General features: G+C 36.4%; 1 protein-coding gene across 9 annotated transcripts in view; it reads right to left on the bottom strand.

Moving 5' to 3' along the window:
• Positions 1-26,883, bottom strand: part of RASAL2 (RAS protein activator like 2) — a 397,309-nt gene that overhangs the window by 56,053 nt on the left and 314,373 nt on the right. For all 9 annotated transcript variants that reach the window (XM_014783389.2, XM_087438356.1, XM_004425002.3 and 6 more), the window contains one exon: positions 14,425-14,534. In XM_014783389.2, the coding sequence (XP_014638875.1) occupies positions 14,425-14,534 (110 nt within the window). The remainder of the gene's footprint in view (positions 1-14,424; positions 14,535-26,883) is intronic.

The raw sequence follows: 26,883 nt of genomic DNA, 5'->3' as shown, positions 1-26,883 counted from the left end.
CTTCCCTCAATCTTCTACAGAAAATACTATTAACAATTTTTGTGACCCCCCCCAGAAATTTTTTATACATAGATAACCAAATACACACACACACACACACAAATGGGATTCTATAATACTTTTTTTCCTTAACAGTATATTTTGGACTTCTGTCCATATTGGAACATACAGATATAACTTGCCTCTTTAGTGACCATAAAGTATTCCCTTATATAGGCCTGGAGTAGTTTAACCAGACCCTGATGACCACTTAAGTTTTTTCTTTTCTTTTTTTTGTGATTACCACCCAGGTTCAAAAAGTTTCTCAGGAGATATATCTTTATGCATTTGTGCATGTATTTATGTGAAAGTGCTAGATCAAAAGGGCACATACATTTAAAATTTTGATATTAATAAATTATCCTCCATAAAAGATGGCATCAATTTAAACTCCTACCAACAGTGCATGCTTCCACATTCTATCACCAAAATGGGATATGGCTGAACTTCAAAAATCTTTGCCAGTATAATTGGTAAAAAAATGGTATTTCATTATTTAGCATGCATTTCTTTAATTATGAGGTTGAGGACATTTCAACATGTTTACTGGCAATCTCAGTTTCCTTTTCTGTGAGTTAAGAACTGCTATATCATGTTCTTGAACCACTTATAGTGAATACTCTTTGTATGTTAATTAAATTAGTAATTTTTCTCTCATATATGTAATTATTTCCCCCAATTTATGCTTAGAAAAAGTTCTTTCATTCCAAGATCACAAGAAACCCAGGCCGGCCCCGTGGCGTAAGCGGTTAAGTGCGCGTGCTCCCTGCGGCGGCCCGGGGTTCTCCGGTTCGGATCCCGGGCACGCACCGATGCATCGCTTGGCAAGCCACGCTGTGGCGGCGTCCCATATAAAGTGGAGGAAGATACGCATGGACGTTAGCCCACGGCCAGTCTTCCTCAGCAAAAAGAGGAGGATTGGCAGATGTTAGCTCAGGGCCGATCTTCCTCACAAAAAAAAAAAACAAGAGAGAAATCCAGCTATATTTTCTCTTAGTGCTTTTAATTTTTCATCCAATCCATTTGGATTTGAAGGGGAAGGGGAGATGAAAGGAGTACAGTAGGGACCTTTATTGTGGAAATTTTATGTGGAAATTGTGGAAATATTATGACCATAAATTGACTCATTAATTATTACTGCATAGTATTCTACTTTTATTAAGAGTTGTTGTTTTGCGTATGCTTGTATGTATGTATATGTGTGTGTGATTTTTACCCTTGATTTTTCCTTCTTTCTTAATCATCTTCTCAGCAAGTTAGGATTCCTATCAATACATGAACAAAGAGTATAATGGAAAAGGCACTCAACTTGGAGCCAAAGCCCTACATATTCATGTCAGCTCAACCACTCACTAGCTATGTGATGTGGAACACATAATTTATTCTTTCTGAACCTTAGTTATCTCATTTATAAAATGTGGATAATGATTTCTCTTCCTATACGTCACACGGTTATTGTGAGAATCAAATGCAATAATCTATGATTTCACAAATATCTCATAAACTACAGTTTCATACAAATGGGCCTATCACTGCAGACAGAGCTTTTTCATAGCAATATGACATGCATTAGTTCATTTTATGGAAATTATTCATCTGGTTGAGATCAAAATAGCTATTTTCTTGAAAAAACTCTTTGCTGGAATAATATGAAAAGAGAAGGAATAAATGTATGGAAATAATGTTTTTTCTACTAAGATAAAACATTCTAATGAATTTAAAATGCTATCATGATACAATTAGAAATTTTGATTGGACTTCAGTTCACAAAACTGAGGGATCCTTAATTGGCCCATAGTAGTAAATACTGGTAAGGGAAACTCTATAATCTATAGCTAAACTGTATTGATTAATTAATGGCCTGGAATCCAATATCTGAGAAGTTGTCATTCTATCAAAGTACATCATATTGAAAAAGATTAGTCTTTATTATCTAGAATTTGTTTGGACTCTTCCCTTCTGTTTCAGGCCAAGAAACATTAAGTTTCTTAATAGGCCAGGCATTGTGCTAGGGGCCGGGGATATACAAAGATTGTTTGCACCCTCAAGGAGTTTCCAATCTGCTGCAGTAAGCAGAGACATGAAAAGATAAATTCAATAGAAAGTAGTTAGTCCTAAAACAGGGTATATACAGTTGGCCATGGTGGGTATGTAGGGTAGGTACTTAGTTTAGGATGATGTACTGTAAGAACAAGGAAAAGAAGTCAGGGAGCACACGACTCCTGACTTGGGTATTGTTGCATGAGTATGAATTACAAGTAAGCCCAACAAAGGTCAGGGTGTAGGAATAGGAAATGGCTTTTGGGATAGAGAGGGCAGCAAGATCAAAAGCAGAGAAATATGAAACAGTATGATAAGTAATGACAGGCTTTGGGCAGGAGTGGTAGGAGATAATGCTGAGAGTTAGGGAAGGATAGGGCTATGTTGCATTTTGTTCACTATGCTAATTAATGAAAGTATTATATACATATGTGATGAGATATTAAAACTGAAGTTTCAGTTGAGACACTAAGATAAAATAGATGTATACCAAAATGTAGTACCAGACAAACTGCAGAATTTACAAAGGAAATGTTTTGGAACCAGTTCCATTACCTTGAACCCCTCCGAACAAGACTATAAAAAGTGGGCAGGGTATGGAGAAGGGAAAGGATTTTGTGAGGGAGAATTTTTGGAGAAAGCTGTGAGGCTCAACTCCCTCTCCCCTATGGGATATGAGTAGGGGATGCGGACAGGGTGAGGTTTGATTTTATCTGGGAAATCTAGATGATGAGAAATGACTAACTGTTGGCAGCAGAACCTGAGAGGGTTGATGCTTTTGGATTCACCTGTACTCCTAAGAGGTTTGTCAGGGCAAAGGATGTGTGGATATTTCCTGTGGACCAGAGGACTGGAAGGGTGAAGAGACCAGAACTGCAAGAATTCCTTCCTAGAAACTGTGAGAGGAGTTGCAAGTGAACACCTGGAATAGAAATGTACCTGCCAAACTCAATGAAACCATAGGTGAGAGCTCCTCAGAGATGAAACACTTGTGAAGAATTCCCCAAAGACCCTATGATAGACGAGTCAGCTTTAAACATCTGCCAGGCTCACAGTAGGTACATACTTATCAATAGCTACTTTAAACGTCAATGGACTAAATGCTCCAATTAAAAGGCATAGGGTGGCTGATTAGATAAAAAAACAAGACCCATATATATGCTGCATACAAGAGACACACTTCAGACCTAAAGACACTCACAAACTGAAAGTGAAGGGATGGAAAAAGATACTCCACGCAAATGGCAATGAAAAGAAAGCTAGGGTAGCAGTACTCATATCAGACAAAATAGACTTTAAAACAAAAACTGTAAAAAGAGACAAAGAAGGGCATTACATAATGATCAAGGGAACAATCCAACAAGAGGATATAACACTTGTAAATATCTACGCACCCAATGTAGGTGCACCTAAATATATAAAGCAATTATTAACAGACATAAAAACAGAAATAGACAGTAACACAATAATAGTGGGGGACTTTAACACTCCACTTACACCAACGGATAGATCATCCAAACAGAAGATCAATAAGGAAACATTGGCCTTAAACGACACACTAGAACAGATGGACCTAGTAGATATATACAGAGCATTCCATCCAAAAACTGAAGAATACACGTTCTTTTCAAAGGCACATGGAACATTCTCCAGGATTGATCACACATTAGGCCACAAAACAAGTCTCCATAAATTTAAGAAGATTGAAATAATACCAAGCATCTTTTCTGACCACAACGGTATGAAACTAGAAATCAACTATAGGAAGAAAATCAGAAAAGCCACAAATACGTGGAGATTAAATAAAATGCTACTGAACAACGACTGGGTTAACGAAGAAATCAAAGAAGAAATCAAAAAATACCTGGAGACAAATGAAAATGAAAATACGACATGCCAGAATTTATGGGATACAGCAAAAGCGGTTCTAAGAGGGAAGTTTATAGCGATACAGGCCTATCTCAACAAACAAGAAAAATCTCAAATAAACAATCTAACAATGCACCTAAAGGAACTGGAAAAAGAAGAACAAACAAAGCCCCAAATCAGTAGAAGAAGGGAAATAATAAAAATCAGAGCAGAAATAAATGAAATAGAGACCAAAAAAACAATAGAAAAAATTAATAAAACCAAGAGCTGGTTCTTTGAAAAGATCAACAAAATTGACAAACCTTTAGCTAGGCTCATCAAGAAAAAAAGAGAGAAGGCACAAATAAGTAAAATCAGAAATGAAAGAGGAGAGGTTACAACAGACACCTCAGAAATACAAAGGATTATAAGAGAATACTATGAAAAGCTATATGCCAACCAATTCGACAATCTGGAAGAAATGGATAAATTCTTAGAATCCTACAACCTTCCAAAACTGGATCAAGAAGAAGTAGAGAATTTGAACAGAACAATCACCAGTAAGGAGATCGAAACAGTAATCACAAACCTCCCCAAAAATAAAAGTCCAGGACCAGACGGCTTCCCTGGTGAATTCTACCAAACATTCAAAGAAGACTTAATACCTATCCTTCTCAAACTCTTCCAAAAATTGAGGAGTGGGGGAAGCTCCCTAACTCATTCTACGAAGCTGACATTACCCTGATACCAAAACCAGACAAGGACAACACAAAAAAAGAAAATTACCGGCCAATATCACTGATGAACATCGATGCAAAAATTCTCAACAAAATACTAGCAAATCACATACAACAATACGTTAAAAAGATTATACACCATGATCAAGTAGGATTTATTCCAGGGATGCAGGGATGGTTTAACATTCGCAAATCAATCAACGTAATACACCACATTAATAAAATGAAGAATAAAAAACACATGATCATCTCAATAGATGCAGAGAAAGCATTTGACAAGATACAGCATCCATTTATGATAAAAACTCTGAATAAAATGGGTTTAGAAGGAAAGTACCTCAACATAATAAAGACCATATATGAGAAACCCACAGCTAATATCATCCTCAATGGTGAAAAACTGAAAGCTATCCCTCTAAGAACAGGAACCAGAGAAGGATGCCCACTGTCACCACTCCTATTTAACATAGTACTGGAAGTCCTAGCCAGAGCAATCAGGCAAGAGAAAGAAATAAAAGGGATCCAAACTGGAAAGGAAGAAGTGAAACTGTCACTATTTGCAGATGACATGATTTTATATATAGAAAACCCTAAAGAATCCACCAGAAAACTTTTAGAAGCAATAAACGAATATGGTAAAGTTGCAGGATACAAAATCAACATACAAAAATCAGCTGCATTTCTGTACACTAACAACGAAGTAGCAGAAAGAGAAATTAAGAATACCATCCCATTTACAATTGCAACAAAAAGAATAAAATACCTAGGAATAAACTTAACCAAAGAGGTGAAAGATCTGTACACCGAAAACTATAAAACATTGCTAAAAGAAATTGAAGAAGACACAAAGAAATGGAAAGATATTCCGTGCTCTTGGATTGGAAGAATTAACATAGTTAAGATGTCCATACTTCCTAAAGCCATCTATAGATTCAATGCAATCTCTATCAAAGTTCCAACAACATTTTTCACAGAAATAGAACAAAGAATCCTAAAATTTATATGGAACAACAAAAGACCCCGAATAGCTAAAAGAATCCTGAGAAAAAAGAACAAAGCTGGAGGTATCACACTCCCTGATTTCAAAATGTACTACAAAGCTATAGTAACCAAAACAGCATGGTACTGGCACAAAAACAGACACAGAGATCAATGGAATAGAATTGAAAGCCCAGAAATAAACCCACACATCTATGGACAGCTAATCTTTGACAAAGGAGCCAAGAACATACAATGGGGAAAAGAAAGTCTCTTCAACAAATGGTGTTGGGAAAACTGGATAGCCATATGCAAAAAAATGAAAGTAGACCCTTACCTTACACCATACACAAAAATTAACTCCAAATGGATTAAAGACTTGAATCTAAGACCTGAAACTGTGAAACTTCTAGAAGAAAACATAGGCAGTACGCTCTTCGACATCGGTCTTAGCAACATCTTTTCAAACACCACGTCTGACCGGGCAAGAGAAACAATAGAAAAAATAAACAAATGGGACTACATCAAACTAAAAAGCTTCTGCACAGCAAAGGAAACCATCAACAAAACGAAAAGACAACCTCACAATTGGGAGAAGATATTTGCAAACCATACTTCTGATAAGGGCTTAATCTCCAAAATATATAAAGAAGTCATGCATCTCAACAACAAAAAAACTACCAACCCAATTAAAAAATGGGCAAAGGAACTGAACAGACATTTCTCCAAAGAAGATATACAGATGGCCAACAGACACATGAAAAGATGTTCAAAATCACTATCAGGGAAATGCAAATCAAAACTACAATGAGATATCACCTCACGCCTGTCAGAATGGCTATAATTAACAAGACAGGAAACAGCATGTGTTGGAGAGGATGTGGAGAGAAGGGAACTCTCATACACTGCTGGTGGGAGTGCAAACTGGTGCAGCCACTATGGAAAACAGTATGGACATTCCTCAAAAAATCAAGGATAGAACTACCATATGATCCAGCTATCCCACTGTTGGGTATTTATCCAAAGAACTTGAAAACACCAATTTGTAAAGGTACATGCACCCCTGTGTTCATTGCAGCGTTATTCACAATAGCCAAGACTTGGAAGCAACCTAAGTGCCCATCAAGGGACGAATGGATAAAGAAGATGTGGTATATATACACAATGGAATACTACTCAGCCATAAGAAATGATGAAATCCAGCCATTTGTGACAACATGGATGGACACTGAGGGTACAATGCAAAGTGAAATAAGTCAGAGGGAGAAGGTCAAATACCGTATGATTTCCTTCATTAAGTAGTAGATAATAACAACAATAAACACATAGGGACAGAGATTGGATTGGTGGTTACCAGAGGGGAAGGGGGGAGGGAGGAGGGTGAAAGGGATAATTCGGTACATGTGTGTGGTGATGGGTTGTAATTTGTATTTTGGTGGTGAACATGATGTAATCTATGCAGAAATAGAAGTACAATGATGTACACCTGAAATTTTTACAATGTTATAAACCAATGTTACTGCAATAAACAAAAAATTAAAAAAAAAAAAAAACATCTGCCAGGCTCAGAGAGCATTATGAAAGGCTAAGACAGTACTAGAACTTTAAACATCTGCCAGGCTCAGAGAGCATTATGGAAGGCTAAGACAGTACTAGAACTTTCTTATCTCCTTTCTCCTCCTTTCTGTCTCCCCTTGCCCAAAAACTGCAGGGCACCTAAAACCATGGTTAGTAAGCTGAAGGGGAAGAGTAGACGAGGAGAGAAGTGGTACTTTACAATACTTCCTTCTCCAAAGGCAGGAAGATTCCCTGTAACTGGTCTGGCTGGGGCAGGTTTGTAGTTTTGATTAATATCTTGAACTGAACATCAATAAGTTCTGAGCCAAGGCCTTTTATTTAAACAACCACAGATTAAATAAATGCATCATAGACCTAAATATAAAACCTAAAAATCATAAAATTCTAGAAGAAAACATAGGTGAAAATCTCTTGGGACACACACACAAAAAAACCCGTAAACATTTTCTGGTGGGAATGTAAAATTGTACAGCTCCCTGGAAAATAGTTTGGCAGTTTCTTATGGACCTAAACATGTACTTAACATACAACAATTGCACTCCTGTGCACTTACCCTAGAGAAGTGAAAACTTATGTGTACATGACTGTTTATAGCAGCTTTATTCATAACAGCTAAAAACCACAAACAACCCAATATTCTTCATTGGGGGAATAGTTTAACAAAGTCTGCTACATCCATACAATGGAATACTACTCAGCAACAACAAGGAACAAACTAGTGAAAGATGCAACAACTTGGATGGATTTCAAGGGCATTCTATTTAGTGAAAAAAAGCCAATCTCAAATGGTTACATACTCTATGATTCCATTTACATAACATTCTTGAAATAACAAAAGTATAGAGATGGAAAACAAATTAGTGGTTGCTGGGGACAGGGATGGGTGTAAGGAGACAGGTATGACTATAAAGGGATAGCAGAGGGAGTTCTTTTCTGGTAATGAAACAATGCTGTATCTTGACTGGGGCGGTGGTTACACAAATCTATACATAGGATTAAATTGCGCAGAACTATAAACACATACAAATGAATGCATATAAAAGTTAGTGAAAACTGAATCAAGTCTGCAGTCTAGTTCATAGTATTGTACCAATGTCAATTACCTGGTTTTGATATTATGCTACAGTTATAAGATATCCCTCTTGGGGGAAGCTGAGGGAAGGGTTTGCAAGACTCTCTGTACTATTTTTACAAGTTGTGAGTATATAAATTCAAAATAAAACATTAAAAAGTTACTTCTAATGAGGAGAAACTCAAGACGTTGAGAATATTGTTCCAAAATTCCCCTTACAAATGAACACTACACTTACTTTTCCTGACAAAGAACAAGTGGAATATTTTAAAACCACGCTTGGTCTGTGAGTCTCAGAATTGAGGACATTACTGCGAAGGTTTTTATTTGAGAGACGTTTGAAGGAGGTGAGAAAATTCTACTCCATGTGCTTATCTTTGCCTTAAGACTTTGGTAAATTTAAGTAGCACATGGAGAGCAAGTTGGCCAGCTGACAGGCATTGGGAATCCTGGAATGCCTGACAATGTAGTATGACCACTGTTTTTTAGTATTTCGTAGTTTTCTCAAACTTTTCAAAGCGCATTTGAATGAAAGGCAAAAATATCAGAGTCTTCTCCCATCCCAACACCCTCCAACATGACATGGCTTTAATGTGAAAATGCTGCCAATATTGATTCTAGGAAATCACTTTACTGGCTTTTATCTGATTAGATGGCTTTGGAACAATGATGACTTTGTGACATCCTATTGATTTTGCCTCTAAAATGTTCCTCCTATCTTGTCTCTGCCACTTCATTCCCACTGCCACTACCCTTCTTAGAGCCTTCATTCTTTCTTACAATAGCTTTTTGCTAACTGGTCTTCCAAACCAAGTCTCTGCAAACCAAGTCATTTGAAATTCCATTGCTAAATTAATCTATATATACTACAATTCTAAATAGGTCATTTTCTTGCTCATAAATGTTTAGAGGCTCCCCATTGCTTATACAATAAAATTCAAACTCCTCAGTCTGACATTCAAGGACTGCCCTGTGTATGGAATATTAGGTTGAAAATAATTTCCACTCAGAATTTTGAAGACATTGCTCCATTGACTTCTGGTTTTCCACATTTCTATTGAGAATTCCAATGCAATCATCCCACTCCTCCTTTGTATGTAAGCTATCTTTTCCTTCTAGAGCTTTTAAGATTTTTTTTTTAAGCCTCAGTGTTCTGATATTTCATGATGATGTGAATTGATGTGTGTGCGTGTTGGGGGGAGTCTTTTGTCTTCATTCATTCACTGTGCTAGAAATTTGGTGGCCTTTCCAATCTGGACGTTTATGTTTTTCCATTTGGGGAAATTTCCTTTATTATTTTTTTGACAATTTCCTCTCCAAAGTTTTTCTATGTTCTCTTTTAACTAGACTCTTCTGGATTGATTTTCTCATTTTCTGTCCTACTTTCTGGAAGAGTAACTTGACTTGAGCTTTTATATTTTTAATTTCCAAGCTCTCTTGTTTGTTTCATTGATGTTCCTTTTCTTATAACATCTTGTTATTGTTTCATAGATGCACAATCTTATCTTTTGAAAATATTCATTATGCTTTGAAGTTGTTTTGGCTCTACGCATTGTCTCTGTTTCTTCTGGGTTCTTTTTTCTCTCTCCCATTTATTTGTTTTGCTCTCTGTCTTTCACGTTGGAGGCTTTCCTCAAATATCTGGAGATTCTTGGCTATCTGTTTATATTTAAGAGTAAAGTACTAAAAAGCTCAATGGAAGCTTTGTGTGTTGGACTGGAGCTTATAGACTGATGAGCTTCATTGAAGAGTACTTCCTGGCCAGCTGTTGTTTTTTTAAAAAATAACATCTTTATTGAGATATAACTAACATACCATAAAATCTACCCATTTAAAGTATACAGTTTTCAGTATATTCAAAGTTGTGCAATTATCACCACAATCTAAGCTTAGAACATTTTCATCACTCTGAAAAGAAACCTCATGTTCATCAGCAGTCATTCTTTATTCATCACCTCCCCTGCCCTATATCCCCAGCCTCTGGCAACCATTAATCTACTGTCTCTATAGATTTGCCTATTCTGGACATTTCACATAAATGGAATCATACAATATATTGTCTTTTGTGAGTGGCTTCTTTCACTTAGAATAAAATTTTCAAGGTTTACCCATGATGTAGCACGTATCAGTACTTCATTCCTTCTTATGGCTAAATAATATTGCATTTATGGATATATCACGTTTTATATATGCATGCATCAGTTGATGGACATTTGGGTCATTACCACTTTTTGGCTATTATGAATAATGTTGCTATGAACATTTATGTACAAGTTTTTGTGGGGACATATGTTTCACTTCTCTTGGATATACTTAGAAGTGGAATTACCAGCTGGGGTTGTAATGAGGGAATGCAAATGTCGGTATTTGTAGGTCTTTTTATCTGGGTTGGTTCAGTTTCTCAAATTTGCTATGTGATGAATGTAAGACTGCCTGTTGGCCTTCTAGAGCTGGGTGGAGCCGAACCTTCCCAGAGTTCTGGGGGTGGGTGGGTAAATCAACCTCCCTCTTATGCCAGAGACTGCTAGCTATCTTCCTAATGTCCATCCCACCCTCCTTCCTTAATAACAGACTCTTGTATTATTAGGGGCAACAATGTACCCAGGCATGACATTTCCCAGTCTCTCTTGCAGATGAAAGTAGCAATGAGACATAAAGAAAAGTCAACGGATGGGGTTTCTGGGAAATTGCTTTAAAGGGAGATAATTTATCTGGAAGACAGGTGCCCTTTCACAGGTCCCTCTTTTTGGTGCCTGAAACATGGATGCTCTGGCTAGAGCTTCAGTAGCTATGTTGTGTTCATAAAGAGATCCTTGAAGATCCTAAGGATGGCAGAGGAAAAAGCCCACAAAGAGCAATGGCCCCTTAACCAGGGCTTGATGTTGTGGTGATTAAATGAGTTACTTTATGTAAAGTGCTTAGAACAGTGCTGGCACATAGTAAATACCATATACGTGTTTATTATTACTACTCATCCATTACACTGATAAAATGTAAACGGTTGTTTAAAGGATAAAAGTAATCTTAATCTGTTGTCTGTTGGTGGGAATGGAATTAGTACAGCTTTTTTGAAGGACAATTTGATAATGTGCATGCTCTATACCTAGTAGTTCTACTTCAGAAATCTGACCCAATCATATAGGGACAAAAAGGTACATGTTAAAAATGTTCATTACATCTCTATTTTGTGCCAACAAAGGGGAAACAATTTAAATAACCATTAACAGAGAAGCAAAGTATGTATGTTATAAAAAACTGTAGCATACCAAGAAGGCAGCTGATAAAGAGAATGATGTAGACTTACATGTACTGACAAATAAAGTTGTCCAAATTATTTATACTAAAAACCAAGTTACAAAGTAATACGTATAATATGATTTCACTTATATGAAAACAAAACATACCTATGTGTGCATTTATGTACGGATTTTTAAAGAAGTTTGAAAATATACAAAATGTTAATGAGGTTGTTTATACGGGGAGACGGGAAAAGCGAAATCGGACATTAGTTTTTAACTCTGTACTTATGTACTAAAACTTTTTTTTTAAATAACAAAGACACGTGTATTTTACTGTACAATTTAAAAACTGAAAAAAGGGGCTGCTTATTAGGTTTACCTAGAGTTTCCGTAGATTTGAGGTAAGAATAGAAATGTTTTGCTAGTTAGATTTGGATACTATATATCCTGTTGGAAAAAATGGCCTGACTTCAGCATATGACCCAAGAAAACCAGGGATGTTCAGGAAATCTTTGGTCACACCTGTAAGGGTTCCAATTCAAAGAACTTTCAGTTGATTAACCTTTTGTACCTTAGTTCTATTTATCTGTGTCTTCAGATAAGCTGAAGGCAAGAGAGCCTATTTTTTAAAAAAACTGTAACACATTCAAACTCTAGTGAGTACATCCCTAAACAAGAAGAATAAAGTCTTTGAAAAATTTCTGTGCAGGAAACCTGTATAATTCAAATGGACTTGAAAAATAAAACGGGTTGTCTAATCTTTGAGATTTACTAGCACCTTTTTATTACGCTGCATTTGAGACAGAAAGATATTACTATTGATTAAAGCAGAACAGCATGGAAGGCACATACCATGAATTTAGGTCATTGTAAAGGCTAAAAATGCACTAACTATATAATAGCTATATGAGAGACTCTAGGAGAATATAATCTCTTGCTAATTCAACCCAATAATACCTTTAGGCTACGTAAAGAAAAATGGAATAGGAGAGAGCACTTTGTTTGAAATATAAAAAGTGACATTTAGTGTAAGTTTAAAAAATAAAATACACCTATAAAAAATATCTCCTTGTCTCCCAAGTTTACACATGATGCTGCAGAGTTTAAGAAACTGATTATTGAATTGAGAGTGTTTTAGTTGATGCACAACATCCTTGTTCTTAAGAACCAATATTCTGAAAAAATTTGTCATTCCATTTTATTGAGACTTATTTATAAAATGCTGAAAATTTGAATTCTTACAATGATGAATGTTGTAGAATAACAGGAATCTAAGGAAAAGATCTGAGAAGAAAAAAATCAGTTTTTTTATGATTACCTTAAAACAAAAAGGTATAAAAGAGGTAATTAACAACACAATTATAATGCAAACTGGACCGACTTGCAAATTTCACAGAGCAGCTCTAATGTGGTTCAGGGGTAAGAAGAGCTCATAAAGCAGTAGTCTCTCATTAACTCAGTAGTGGGACAAATTACTTCATCTATAAAACAAGGAGAGTAAATCTCTGCCTGGTAAATCTATAATCTGCCATTACAGAGATTATAATCTGTATTTCTGTTTGTTATACAGATAACTTCTTACTGAAAGAAAAAATCCCCCAAGTATAAATCAGAGTATCAAATATGAAAGGCAGACATGAGTTCAAATCCAAGCTCTACCACTTAGTAGCTATGTGACCTTGGGCACGTTTCTCAATCTCTTTTGCCTTAGTTCCTCATCTGTAAAATGAGGATAATAATAGTACCTAGGGTTGTATTACATGACAGACTACATTAAAAATGCTTGGCACATAGTAGGCATTCAATAAATATTGGTGATGGAATGACGTGTCAAGATACAATAAGTATCATTTCCTAAATTTGGAACATTATGAAGACATGAAGCATTAAAAATGTGTCCTAGGGGCCGGCCCGGTGGTGCAAGCAGTTAAGTGCATGCACTCTACTCCGGCGGCCCAGGGTTCGCCGGTTCGGATCTGGGGCGTGCACCGACACACCACTTGGCAAGCCATGCTGTGGCGGCGTCCCATATAAAGTGGAGGAAGATGGGCACGGATGTTAGCCCAGGGCCAGTCTTCCTCAGCAAAAAACAAAACAAAACAAAACAAAAAACAAAAAAAAGAGGAGGATTGGCAGATGTTAGCACAGGGCTGATCTTCCTCACCAAAAATAATAATAAAATAAAATAAAATAAAAATGTGTCCTAGCACACGTTCAACAATTTTAGGTTATCCTTAGCGAGCTATGCATTTGAGATTTACTCAAGCTATTGAAATCCAGGCTTCCTTTTCATACTTGTCTTCTAGATGTATGCAGACCAATAAGACCGATTCCATATGCTGTACACAAAGAACAATGTAGCAGTGAAGAGCATGGATTCTGGAGCCAAATTACCCGCGTTCAGATACCATTTTTGCCATCTACTAAGCTGTATGACCTTGGGCAAGATTACTTAACCTCTCTGTGCCTCAGATTCTTCATCTATAAAGTAAAAATATTTGCCTTACAGGGTTATTATAAAGATTAAGCAAGACAATTTATATAAAGCATCTAGTGCAGTACTCAAAAAATGTTAGCTATCATCATCATCCCTTATAGCCATTCTACAAAAGAAAGATACACCTCTGACCACCAGCACTTGATTCTACAGAAAAAACACAACTAATTCTTAAATTAGTTCTTATGTATTCACACACTCTCCAGTATTATAAGATTCGTGGTTGGGTATTTGAACCAACATTTTATACCTTGCCTCAACATGAACAAGACAAAAAGTAAATTTTGTATTAGATCTTTCCAATTGTCATCAATGCGAAATTAGAGAAGATCAAGATGCCTTATCAAAACCCACTGTAAAACTGCTTTCTCTGTTTTAAGCAAATTAACTTCCTACCTGTCATCTGCATTACGAAGAGATGGAAGCCGAAAGCTCGTGTTTCTGTCAAGCTTTGATTGGCTTTTGGTCCTCTTGATGGAGCCTTTCAGGCGCTTGCTGAAGAATCCCTAGAATGAAAAGGCAGAAGGTGATGGGAGAAAGAACCATAAGGGCACCTTGCTGTCTTCCTTATTCTTCTGTGCTACCTTTGCAAAAGATATTCCAATTTTTATAATGAAGACTAGAAACAGAATTTCAGCTTTTAATTTTTTAACTTGTAAATAATAGTTGCTTGAAACCACCTGGTAATGTGATGAAAAAAATCTTTTTTTCTATGATAATTGGGATAATTAAACTTTTTGATAGTGCTTAATTTCTTATTTCTTAAATAGTTTCTATACTAGCTATGATAGAGAAACTTCTAACTTTAATAACATATTTTTAAAAACACAACAATATAACATAGAAAAATATAATCCTTTCTATGAAGATAGTGTCAGCAATCTCAATAGATATGACATCCAGTAATTTCCTGAACTAAATTAAGGGAAAACAGGAAAAGATAACAGTATGTGCAAAGGCCATGAGGAAAGAAGGTACTTGGTGCATTGGAGGAATTTTAAAGAACATACTGATAGTGAGAGGAGAAGCAGCTTTATTCTAAGATCTGCAAAAAGAAAAAGTTAAGTAATCAGTATAAGGTAATGTGCTGGTGGTCTCAAAAGTGTTAAAATTTGGTCTATGTCACCTTGGATATGGTATTTGTAAAGCTAAGTTTTAAATGTAGCTACACTATTTTTAAATGAAATAGGTATCATTTATGAAACCACTGAAACATCTAGACTTCAGGGGAACACAGTGCTTTACACTTTTTGGCCTCACTTGCCTCCTGCCACTTCCACCAAACTATCTGGAGTTCCTTGAACATATTCATAATCTTAACACCTGGCAAATAATGAGTATTCAATAAAAGCTTGTTGAATAAAAGAATAAATGCAAGAATGAATGCCGATGATCACTGCTTTCAAGAAATAACTCTATTGTTGGCAGATGTAAGGACATCTTATAGAAGTATATCAGAATGTCTTAAGAAAAGGCTGTAATTCAAAGAAAAGTATTTTGACACATGGAAAACGACTCTTTCTAATCACCTTGAGATGAGTTATCTTATAGAAGCTGTGTACAATAAATATTTCCATAAAAAAGAAAAGAAATACTGAGCTAATATCAGCACATCAAATCTTACATTCTTTTAGTTACCACCCCAAAGCCCACTGTATTGGGGTGAAGACTATATTATTCAGGATAAGCTAGGTCATGCTTATCTAATAACCCCACAATCTTAGTAGCATAAAACATGCTACATGTCTATGAGCAGGTCAACTAAGGGAGATAGGGGCCCGGCTCTATGCTGTCCTCACTCAGGGACTTAGGTTAAGAGAGGCTCCATCTCTGTGCTTCTAGAGTTGCTGCAGCAGGATAAACGAAATGTGACAAATTATGTACTAGTTCTTAAAGCTTCATGTCACTTCTGGTCTCATTTCATTGGACAAAAAAAAATCACATGATCACACCTAACTTCAATGGGGAAAGGATGTATCATGTGTCCAGAAAGAGAACTGGAAATATTTGATGAACAGTAGTGTGGACTACCACAGTGCTTTTCCACACCAAGTGTTTTGTGAACACACAGCCATTGCTCCTCCCATTAGAGAAAAATGGAAACAAACTTATTTGAATCAGAAGTAGAACTATTTAGCTGACTGAAGAAAAATGCTTATATTATTTCTTGTAGCCCAAAGAATAAGGATAAAAACTCCTAGAAAATATCACATAGACATAATTCCCCAGGCTGTTTTTTATTAAAGGTATATAGAGATTGATGGGAGGGAAGAAAACAAGGCTATTTTTAAAAGTACTATATTTCTTAGAGACAGGCATTTGCCTGGTCTCCTGCACAATCTTAATGATGTTAGGGAAAGTCACTATCATTTGTTCTCCAAGACAAAGGATTTATTTACTACTTTACTTTCTATGATTCAATCAAGATGAGTCACCACATCTGCTCATAAATGTAGTCAGCAAGCCAGACGTAAGTTTATAGAATTCTATTAGAATCATTTATGGTTGGTGTAAAAACCACTGGCCTAAGTTGAGATCCAGCCAAGGACCTGACCAAATACCATATATACATACATTTCTAACAAAAATACAGTTAAGCTGTAACTAAGAATGTACTAATAGATGTTCACTCATATTAACTTTACCTTTCTGTGGCACTTATTATATCATAATTCATATTTTAATCCATGTATTTTAATAAATACTTATTTTATGTCCATTTGTTATAAAGCATTGTTTCAGGTGTTGTAAGGGAATCAAAGATAACACAAACTCTGCCCTCAAGGAGCTTGTAATTTAATATAGGATTTGGAAACTACATATAAATACATATGACACAATTCAGAAAGTACATGTTCCTAATGACTGGCATATTTAATCACAAAATAAAAGTTAACTGTCATATTTCTTTCAATCCAGGACACCACTGATTCTAAGTCACGCCACTATTTTATGTATACTAAGAAAAAAGCTGCTAATTACACTATAACACAATGCTTTATCACTTAGAATTTTTATTTTGTATTAAAGAAGTTTTTAAAGAAACATATTTAGGCAGGTTTTGTCATATATCACATAGTGTATACATAAAAAGTATATACGCAAAATAAATTGGTTAAGGTATTCCTAATGCTTCTTCATTCTTCTGAACTACTTTTTGAGCAACTATTTGTTGATGACAAACAGCATATCTTACAAGTGTAATCTACAGAAATGTTAAAAATGTGAAAAATAAGCATCTTAGAATTGATGAAATATGGTATTATTTTAGAAGGCTACATAGGAAATGATTTCAGGAATTCAGAGAAAAAAGAGATTACATCATCTGGAGAAATAAGGAGAAATACTATGGAAGAGGCAGAAGATGCTAGGTCCCAAAGAGTAGACAGGATTCAGGTTTAGGGGTGTTGAGGAGCAAGGGTATTGTATGGAGCAATGCATGAGAGATGGCATGGAGGCAAGAACACAGAGGGTATACATTAAGAAGATTTAGTCTGGCTGGCATATGATTGGAGTAGTGAAAATAAGGCTGGAAAGGTAGTTTGTCCAGCTATTAATGTATAATTATTGATCCCACTGGCTTTTAAACTTTCGAGGGAAGATATAATGCTCTATCTATCTTAGCATCTACCACAGTGTCTAAACCTTAGTAAGTGCTCAATAAATATCTGATAAATATATACATGAAATTATAGTTGTTTTAGGAATATAGATAAGGGAACATTTAAGATTGCCCAGAGTGGTCAGTGATATTTCCCAGTGATGGTAGCATCTACTACAAAATTCTATTTTAATGTCCTTGATATAACTGAAACATAGTTCTCACCTGAAACATTGTTTAGCTTAGAGCCCTATTTGGTAGAGATTTTTCATTCTCCCCTACCCAATATTCAACGATACCCAGGAAGAGGTGCTAGGATTTTCCTAGCTTACCATGACTGCTTCCATTATCACTGTTTCATAAAATAAGAGTCTGGAGTAAAGCATACTCTTTGAGGTTCACACCATCTTGATTTAACATCCTGTATCGCTCTTCACTGTTCTCATGCATTAATCTCTCTTTCACTTTCCTTTATTCATTAAGGACTTTAGCCCCTAGCTTGTAATATTTCTCTGTCTCTTAACTTCTAACACCATGCTAGTAAATAACCAGGTAACGATCCATCTAATATCCTAGCTTCACAGTTCCTTGACTCTAATAACCCTTATCCTCCTCTCCAGCTACCCACTCCTAGAGCCACAGCCTAGATCTTATCATCATTCAGAGATCCTCCACCTCGGATGTCTTAAACAGTAATATTCTTCTTTCTGACTTTTCTTCCTGATCATATATCTCTTTCTTCCAATACATCTGGCTCTTCAACCTCAGAGAAACCTCCAGTTTCTTGCCCACCCCATTTTCTCCCTGTTCCTGTTTTCTTCTCTATCCAACCTGGACTCCATGGCCAATCATCTGACGCTGAAATTCAGTCACCGACAACCTCCATTCTCTTAATCATCAGCTATTAAAAATTGAAACTGGATCAATATTTAAATTCTGGTCCCATGACCAGGCTGTTCAGGAAGACCACATAGCTGAATATACTGATGCCACTAAATATTCACTATCTCCAAGCTTGGCTTGGCTTCTACTATGTCTTTGCCCTGGACCAATCAAGCACTGAGCCTTCCAGCAACACTACCCCCTCTGGGAAACCTTAGAGTGTATGGCATGCCCACAGCCCCCTTCTGAGCATTGTATGTATTTCTTACATACAAGTAACTATGCTTTGTACTATGCAGTTCTTCTGCCGTGGCTGTAGATGACTAGACAAGGGGTGGATAATTGACCTAAGGTACCTAAAAGAGTGGTCCTGGTAAGAGTTCTGCCTGTAGGATACGGTATCATCTGGTAGCTACTAACCACTCCAGCCTGATCTCTGGCCATTCTCTGCTTCATGCTTTATACTCCAGCAACTCTAAAAGCTTACAATTCTCTACATTCACCATGCATCTCTGCTACTGCTCATACTCCCTCCCTTTATCCTGGCCAAGTCATCCTTTCAGACCCAGCTCAGGCACGATCTCTTCTAGGGTGTCTCTCTCTCTCTCTTTTTTTTTTTTAGTGAGGAAGACTAGCCCTGAGCTAACGTCTGTTGCCAATCCTCCTCTTTTGGCTGAGGAAGATTGGCCCTGGGCTAACATCCATGCCCATCTTCCTCTGCTTTATACGGGAGGCCGCAACAGCATGGCCTGACAAGCGGTGCGTCAGTCCGCTCCTGGGATCCGAACCTGCGAACCACAGGCTGCTGAAGCGGAGCGTGCCAACTTAAGCATTACGCCAGCAGGCCAGCCCCTAGAGTGTCTTTTTTGACATGTCCTGACCCTGCTCTAGACTAGGTGCCCCTCCTCTGTGCTTCTAAGTGTCTATAAATACAGCTGGCCTTACATTTAGCACACTGCATGCCCACTTATGTGTCAGCAGTCTTCCCTACTAAACTCTGAACTCCTCAGGACAGGGATTAAAAATCTTTGCATTCCCAGGGCAGGTCTGATATCTGGCATTTAGTGGGGCCTCAATAAATGTCTGTAGAACTGAAATAAAATAGGCAGTGAAGTGAATAAAAGCCATCATGGTGTTTTTGCTACAAGCCCCAACATGGAAAGATCAGGGAACTCTGAATCAGAAAGTGTGGCTTCAAATCCTGGCTCCAATTTCTCCTAGTTGAATGACCTTGGACGAGTCACAACTTGCAAGTTTCAGATTTCTTATTTGTAAAATGAGGATTAAAAAATCCTTAGGGGCCAGCCTGGTAGCGTAGCAGTTAAGTTCATGTGCTCCGCTTCCATGGCCTGGTGTTCGCCAGTTCGCATCCTGGGCACAGACCTATGCACTGCCCATCAAGCCATGCTGAGATTGCATCCCACATAGAGAAACTAGAAGGATCTACAGCTATGACATACAACTACCTACTTGGGCTTTGGGGAGAAAAAAGGAGGAAGATTGGCAACAGATGTTAGCTCAGGGTTGATCCCCCTTAAAAACAAAAAATTAAAAAAAAAAATCCTCTTCCTAGCGCCTTTTCAAGAATAAGATAACTGAATGCAAAAGTATTTTTAAAATAATGGAAAATAGGTACCTATAAGTATTAATTGAATATGAATCTAGGATGAGAGACTACTGAACAGGCTAGGTAGAATCCCGATTTTTCCTTCTAGAAACTACCACAACAAAGGAAGGGAAAGAAATGAGGAATAAGTTCCACAATAGCAGGGATTTGGGGCTGTTTTGTTCATTGATGTATGCCAGTGCCTACAGTCATATTTGGTACATCATAAATGCTTAATATATATTTGTTGACTGAATGACTTTACTGAAGGCTTCCTGGGTATCATACACCGGCCAGGTGCTTTCCAACACGTAATGCCTTTTAATCCACGCAACAACTCCACGAAGCAGGTATTTAGTAACTTGCTTAGGTAACACAGTTAATAGCCGAGGATTTAAACCCAGTATACTGCTAGTACTTAAAAAGTTTCATTTATTCATATATTTATTGAGTATCTATTATTTGCCAGATACTTGAGGCCCTTGAGATGTACAAAACAAAAATCTTTGCCTTTATTAAGCTTATATACTAGGGAAGGGGACAGACAATAAACAAAGAATGTAAGCCACTAGTAAAAGACAAGCACTATAGAAAAACAGAGCTGTGTAAAGAGAGTTAGGAATATAAAGTGGTCATGGTTGGCCTTATGGAGAAAGATTACACTGAGTCAAGACTTGGAGGAGGTGAGTTAGCCTGCAGATATCAGAAGGGAAAAGCATTCCAGGCAACAGGAACAGGCTAGGCAAAGGCGTCAAGGCAGAAGCATGCTTAGTATGTTCAAGAAAGAGCCAAGAAGTCAATGTGGTTGGAGTGGAGAAAGCAATCGGAGGGGTTGTGGGAAATGAGGTCAGAGAGGAGGCAGGGTGGTGCTATTCCCTGTAGTGGGGTGAGTGGTGAGAGAACACAGATCCTGTAGGCCATTGTTAAGACCTCATCTTTTACTCTGATTTCTATGGAAATCAACAATGAGAGACAAGACCATTCAAAATAGTCATAAATATAAGCATTAGCTTTTCTGAGAGAAATACTTTCAGCTATGAAAATAGAAATAAATGTGTACTGATTTAACATGGTTTTGAGCAAGAATGTGCAATATATGAACAGTTCATTTTCTTCATCCACAGTAGATCACATACCAATAGCTGAGATACAGAGAAGGTATCTGACTTTTCCCAGGTCACACAGCTGCTAAGTGGCAGAGTAGAACTTCAAGTCCAGGCAGCCTGACTCTGGAACCCTTGCTTTTCAACCATTATACTATACTAACTGTCCACCTTCAAATGCCTCTTCAAATAACCTAGGCACTATAATATAACCTATTTTCTCCGTGTGTACTACACTTAATTTCTACACATATCTTATCATAGAATTACATAACACAAAGAGGTAGAGGTACAATATGCCAATTTGAAAATATGAGGGAGAAAAAGAAAACAAAAAAACCACTAGTGTGACATCTGACTTAGAAAAATTGACCCCTATGGCTCCTATTTATATAATTAAACTAAAGTAAAATTGAAACCTTATTGAAATTACTTTTATACGTAACTGATTCTGTGGTCATGGAGAGAAAAAATCAAATATAAAATTGAAAAATAGATGGATGCCAAGAGCTAAATGCTTCTCTCTCTTTCACATAAAGTTATAATATTTATGGAGTAAATGATGGTCCTATAAGCATATTCTAAAAATCCAACAACATAAATGGAAACAAAGGAAAAGACTACAAATAGATTTCATCCTTCTGACACCACCCTAATCTGAAAGAATACTAATAAAACCCTCAAAACAAATGCTACCCAATCCAATTCTCCTTTGAAAGGCTGTTGCTACCATCTACAATTCTTAAAAATAGTAAAAAGCTTATCATTTTAAACAACTACATTGTCACAGAAATTGATACAACTAAAATGACTTACATTAATTAGTTGGTACTCACTATTTTCTGTCAAAATAAGGCTTAAAATTAGCAACTGCCAGTGAAAGCCAAATGTTGCCTTGCTCTGGAGCTTGGTAAATGCTAAGATAATGATAAAAGTTGTTCACTACCTGCAAATTGGAGTAACCTCCGAAGACTGAACTTGGCTATCAAGGCACGATTGGTAACTGAAATAAAACCGCTGCTGTGCAACCACTCTCAGCAGCCTCAGTAGTGGTTAATAAGAGACACTGACTCGCCAGTGTCCTAGTGCTGCTGCTGTTACCTCAAGACATGGAGAAGTGGAGGCAGAGAAACACGTCATCACCTTTCACACAAAAACACAGCGATGTGCAACAGAATCCTGCTTTAATCCTGTCTGAGATTTTCATATCAGCGACCACACAAGGGATTAAGCAATTCTAGGTGATTAAGTAATTTTAATAGCAGTTCCTTAAAATGTTATATGACTCACACTAAGAGAATGCCACCTTGTCAACTAGAGAGGACCCAGGTGAGAACTGTTTGCATTCTTGCTTTTAATGTTTTAGTTTAATTAGTAAACTAATTTCTGTATTTTGCATATGTTAGCAGTTCATATTATGGACTGTAATTACCTGAGAAGAAGGGCTATGTCATATATCAATTATTCCCTTCCTTGCTCTCTTAATATAACTTAGGAACTTGTAGATATTCAGTAAGTGTTGACTAAACTCTAACTGTAGAAAATTAACAAGGAAAAAGGAAAAGGAAGAGTATCTGAAAATGTTAAACTCCACTCACCAGTCATCATATTTTACTTACTTAGTTTATCTTCCAGTTATTGGAAGTCCAAACATGAAGGGAAACTCTAGGTAACAAGAATAATAACAAAACAACAAACAGTTGTAAAGTGCTTTATAGTTAACCAGCAGTTTCAATGTGGGTAATTTCCCCCCTGGGAGTGGGGGTTTTTATTTCTTGTTTTTGCAAATTTAAGCATCAAAGGGAAAAAGAAAGGTTCTATCATAAATTACAGCTGTTTTCTAGCTCAGAGCTGATGAATCGGAATCTTTGGGTGTGGAGCACAGTGATCTGCATTTTTGACAAGCATCCAATGATCCTCTTTAATTAAGCAAAGTAAAACTTTAACGAAACTTTTAAACATACAAAAGCACAGAAATTAATATATTAAGCATATACCCATCAATCAGATCTAACCATTGTAACATACTGATATGTTATTATATTATATTAAAATATAAAAGTAAAATGTTTAATATGTTATAATGTTACATGTTATAATCGTTAATATAATAATATATGTTATAACATATTGATGTGTTAAGATTTGCTGGGGGGGAAATGGAAGATATTTAGCACACCTTCTCTATCCCTAATAATATTCTTTATCTTAGAGATTCATTTTCGTTTGATAGAACACTGCTATGTCAGATTTCTTTTGATTATTATCTTCCTGTTAAATTTTTTCAAACCTTTTACTTTCAACTTTTGTACATTATGTTTTAAAATGTATCTTTTCTTCTAAAACATTAGGTTTATTGAGGTATAATTTACCAAAGGCAAAATTCACTACTTTTAGGTATATAGCTTGATGAGTTTTGACAAATGTATCCTACCACAATTGAGATATAGAACATTTCTGTCACCCAAAAAATGTCTTCCTGCCCATTTATAGTCAATCCCTTTCTCTTCCTCAGCCCCCAGAAACCACTAATCTGATTTGTCCCTATAGTTTTATCTTTTCTAGCATGTTATATAAATGGAATTATGCACTATGAGTCTTCCTTCACTCAGTATACTCTTTGAAATTTATCCATGTTGTTGCATATATCAGCAGTCCATCGCTTTTTAGTCCACTCTATGGATATACCAAAATAAATGTGTTTATCCATTTGCCAACTGATGGACATTTGGATTGCTTCCAGTTTGGGTCTATTAAGAATAAATCTGCTAAAAAAATTTGTGAACGTTTATGTGGACACGGTTTGGGAACCACTGAGTTACAAGTTTGGTTGGAAATTCACAAACAAATAGCAGGAAGAAATGGCAACCTTTTAAGACGATAAGATGTTAATGAGGTGGAGTGGGGGAGGGATCTTGAGGAGGGAAGGTATCCCTGATGTTTTGGCCTTTATATTTGAAATAATTTTAGATTTACAGAAAATTTGGAAAAATAGTACAGTTTTCCTTTGCCCAGCTCTCCCCTAATGTTAACATCTTGCATAACCACAGTATAATTATGAAAACTAGGAAATTAACACAGATACCATACTGACAGAAATTATAGACCTAATTCTAATTTCACCATTTTTTCCACTGTCTTGGCTTTCTACTGCCACCATAACAAATTACCACAAACATGATGGCTTAAAAAGTACAAATTTATTATCTTATAGTTCTGTAGGTCAGAAGTCCAACACAGGGTTCACCTGGCTAAAATCAAGGTGTCAGCAGGGCTGCATTCCTTTCTGAAGGTCTAGGGGAGAATCTGTTCCTTGCCTTTTCCAGTTTCTAAAGGCCACCCACATTCCTTGGCTCATTGTCCCCTTCCTCCATCCTCAAAGCCAGCAATGATGCATCTCTCTGAAAGGTTCTCAGTTTTTAAGGCCTCATGTGATTAGATTGGACCCACCTGGATAATCTAGGCTACTCTTCCCACCAGAAGGTCTTTAGCCTTAATCACATCTGCAGAAGTCTCTTTTGCCATGTAAGATAACATATTCACAGATTCTGTGTATCAGAATGTGGACCTCTTTGGGGGGCCATTATTCTACCTTCCACACATAGTTTATATAATTACTTTCTTGTGAGAGGGCATTTAGGGTTGCTTCAAGTATTTTGTAATTACAAAACATGCTGCAAGGAATATCTTGCATGTATGTATTTTCATACTGATGGAGGTGTACCTTCATGGTAGACTGCTAGAAGTGGGATTGCTGGGTTGAAAGGTAAATGCATACATAGCTTTGCCAAAATCCCCTTTAGAAGGGTTGTACCAGTTTGCATTCCCATCAGCAATGTATGAGAGTGTCTGTTTCCCACAACCTTGCCAACTGAATTTGTAGTCAAACTTCATAGTTTTTGCTAGCCTAAAAGGTGAAATACCTCCGTGTTAATTCGCATTTTTCTGCTTATAAGTGAGTGTGAACATTGTTTTTATCTGTTCAGGACATTTTAATAGTTTTTGAGAATTAACTGTTCATATCTCTTTTTCAATTTTTCTATTGCATTTTTGGGCATTTGTCCCTCAATTTTTAATAGTTTTTTATATGTTGTGAATAATTTGTCCCAGTCAGCTGGTTGTCTTTTAACTTTGTTATGTTTTTTGCCATGCAATTTTTAAAAAACATTTTTGCCTCTGGCTCTTCAGTAACTGTTACAAAAAGTTTTGTCCTATATTAAGGTTAAAGAGGAATTCATCTATGTTTTCTTCTAATAGTTGCGTGGTTTATTTTATTTTATTTTTTTACATTCAGATCCCTAATCCACTTGGAGTTTACTCTTGTGTAAGGTGTGAGATACACATCTAATTTTATCTTTTTTCCAAATGGCTACTCAGTTGTCCCTACACTATTTATTTCCAATACCAACTCCTCAGGAAACCATTCTTGGTTTCTCTAATAGGATAGTCTCTCGCTTCTGATTATCTAAGATCTTTTGTTTATACTACTGTTTTCCTCTGTCTTGACCAATAATTAGTTCTATTCCTATTTTATATACCCCTACTGAGTCTTAACTCCTGAAGGCAAACATTATTGAGCTCAACTTTGCATTTCTTCAGTGCTTAGCATACAGTGGGCTACTTAATACATATTTGCAGAATGCTAACAATGATGAACCTGAACTATTTAAGAAAAGTCCAATTCACTCAAGAAAGTAGGGAAAATATCTAATACATCTGAGGGGAGAAAAACCCCTCAAAATTATTAAAATAAAACCAAATCTAGTGTTTAAAGAGGAAAAGTCTAGTATCTGGAATATTCACTTCTATAGACCACCTCAGTTCCTGCTAATGAAATGTATGTTGATTTTCTTATGACTAGCAGAGAGGTCTTACTCAAGTTCACAGATGATGAATATTAAGGAAGGTGGCTTTAAGGGTTAAAATAATGAGAAATGATGGGTCAAAACTAAGAAAGAGAACATTCCCTCAAAGTGAGATCTATTAGTCTATTGGACAGTCTCCCAGAGGTTATCATAGAAGCCCGAAAAAGCATCAGATAATATAATGTGAAAGACATTTTTTCAGTTTCAGGGGAGATGGACTAGATGAATTTAATTGAAGTTTTCCATCTCTCTATTCTAGAACTCTAAGAATAAACGCATCACAGATGGAGGGGGGCTTTGAAGCCTATTAGTTATTTAAAAAAAATAAAATTCTTATTGCCTCTGGTGAAACAAAATGCACCTAAAAACCCAAATTACGGAAATGGTAGTGAGCAAAAGGTACAAAGTAAAACAATATAATTACTCTTTACTAATATCTACCAGGATGGGCTGTTTTTTTTTTTTTTAAAGAATAAAGTGGGGAAGGGAGGGAGAAATACATCATGGAAAAGATTTTATTAGGCGTATTTATATAACTTCTAGAGGCTATTTCCTAATTGTGCCGCTTCTAATGTTGCAAACATTCTTTTTCCATTATAAATTTAGGCCCCCAAATATTAACAAATTGGTCCTTAATATATAATACCTTTTTATCAGCAAACTTCCCAAGGATCTTAAAATATTTGTGCAGTATTTCATTATCATAAAAAAGGAATCTTATGCCTTACAGGAGGTCAAACAATTTGCTCTTGGTCACACAAGTGAGATGCTAGCTGAACATACATTTAAAAATACGTA

Source organism: Ceratotherium simum, chromosome 2 (assembly GCF_057802395.1).
Source record: "Ceratotherium simum simum isolate JZ-2026a chromosome 2, ASM5780239v1, whole genome shotgun sequence".
NCBI lineage: Eukaryota > Metazoa > Chordata > Mammalia > Perissodactyla > Rhinocerotidae > Ceratotherium > Ceratotherium simum.
The sequence above is the reverse complement of the archived record's forward strand: the minus strand, read 5'-3'. Positions and strand labels throughout refer to the sequence as shown.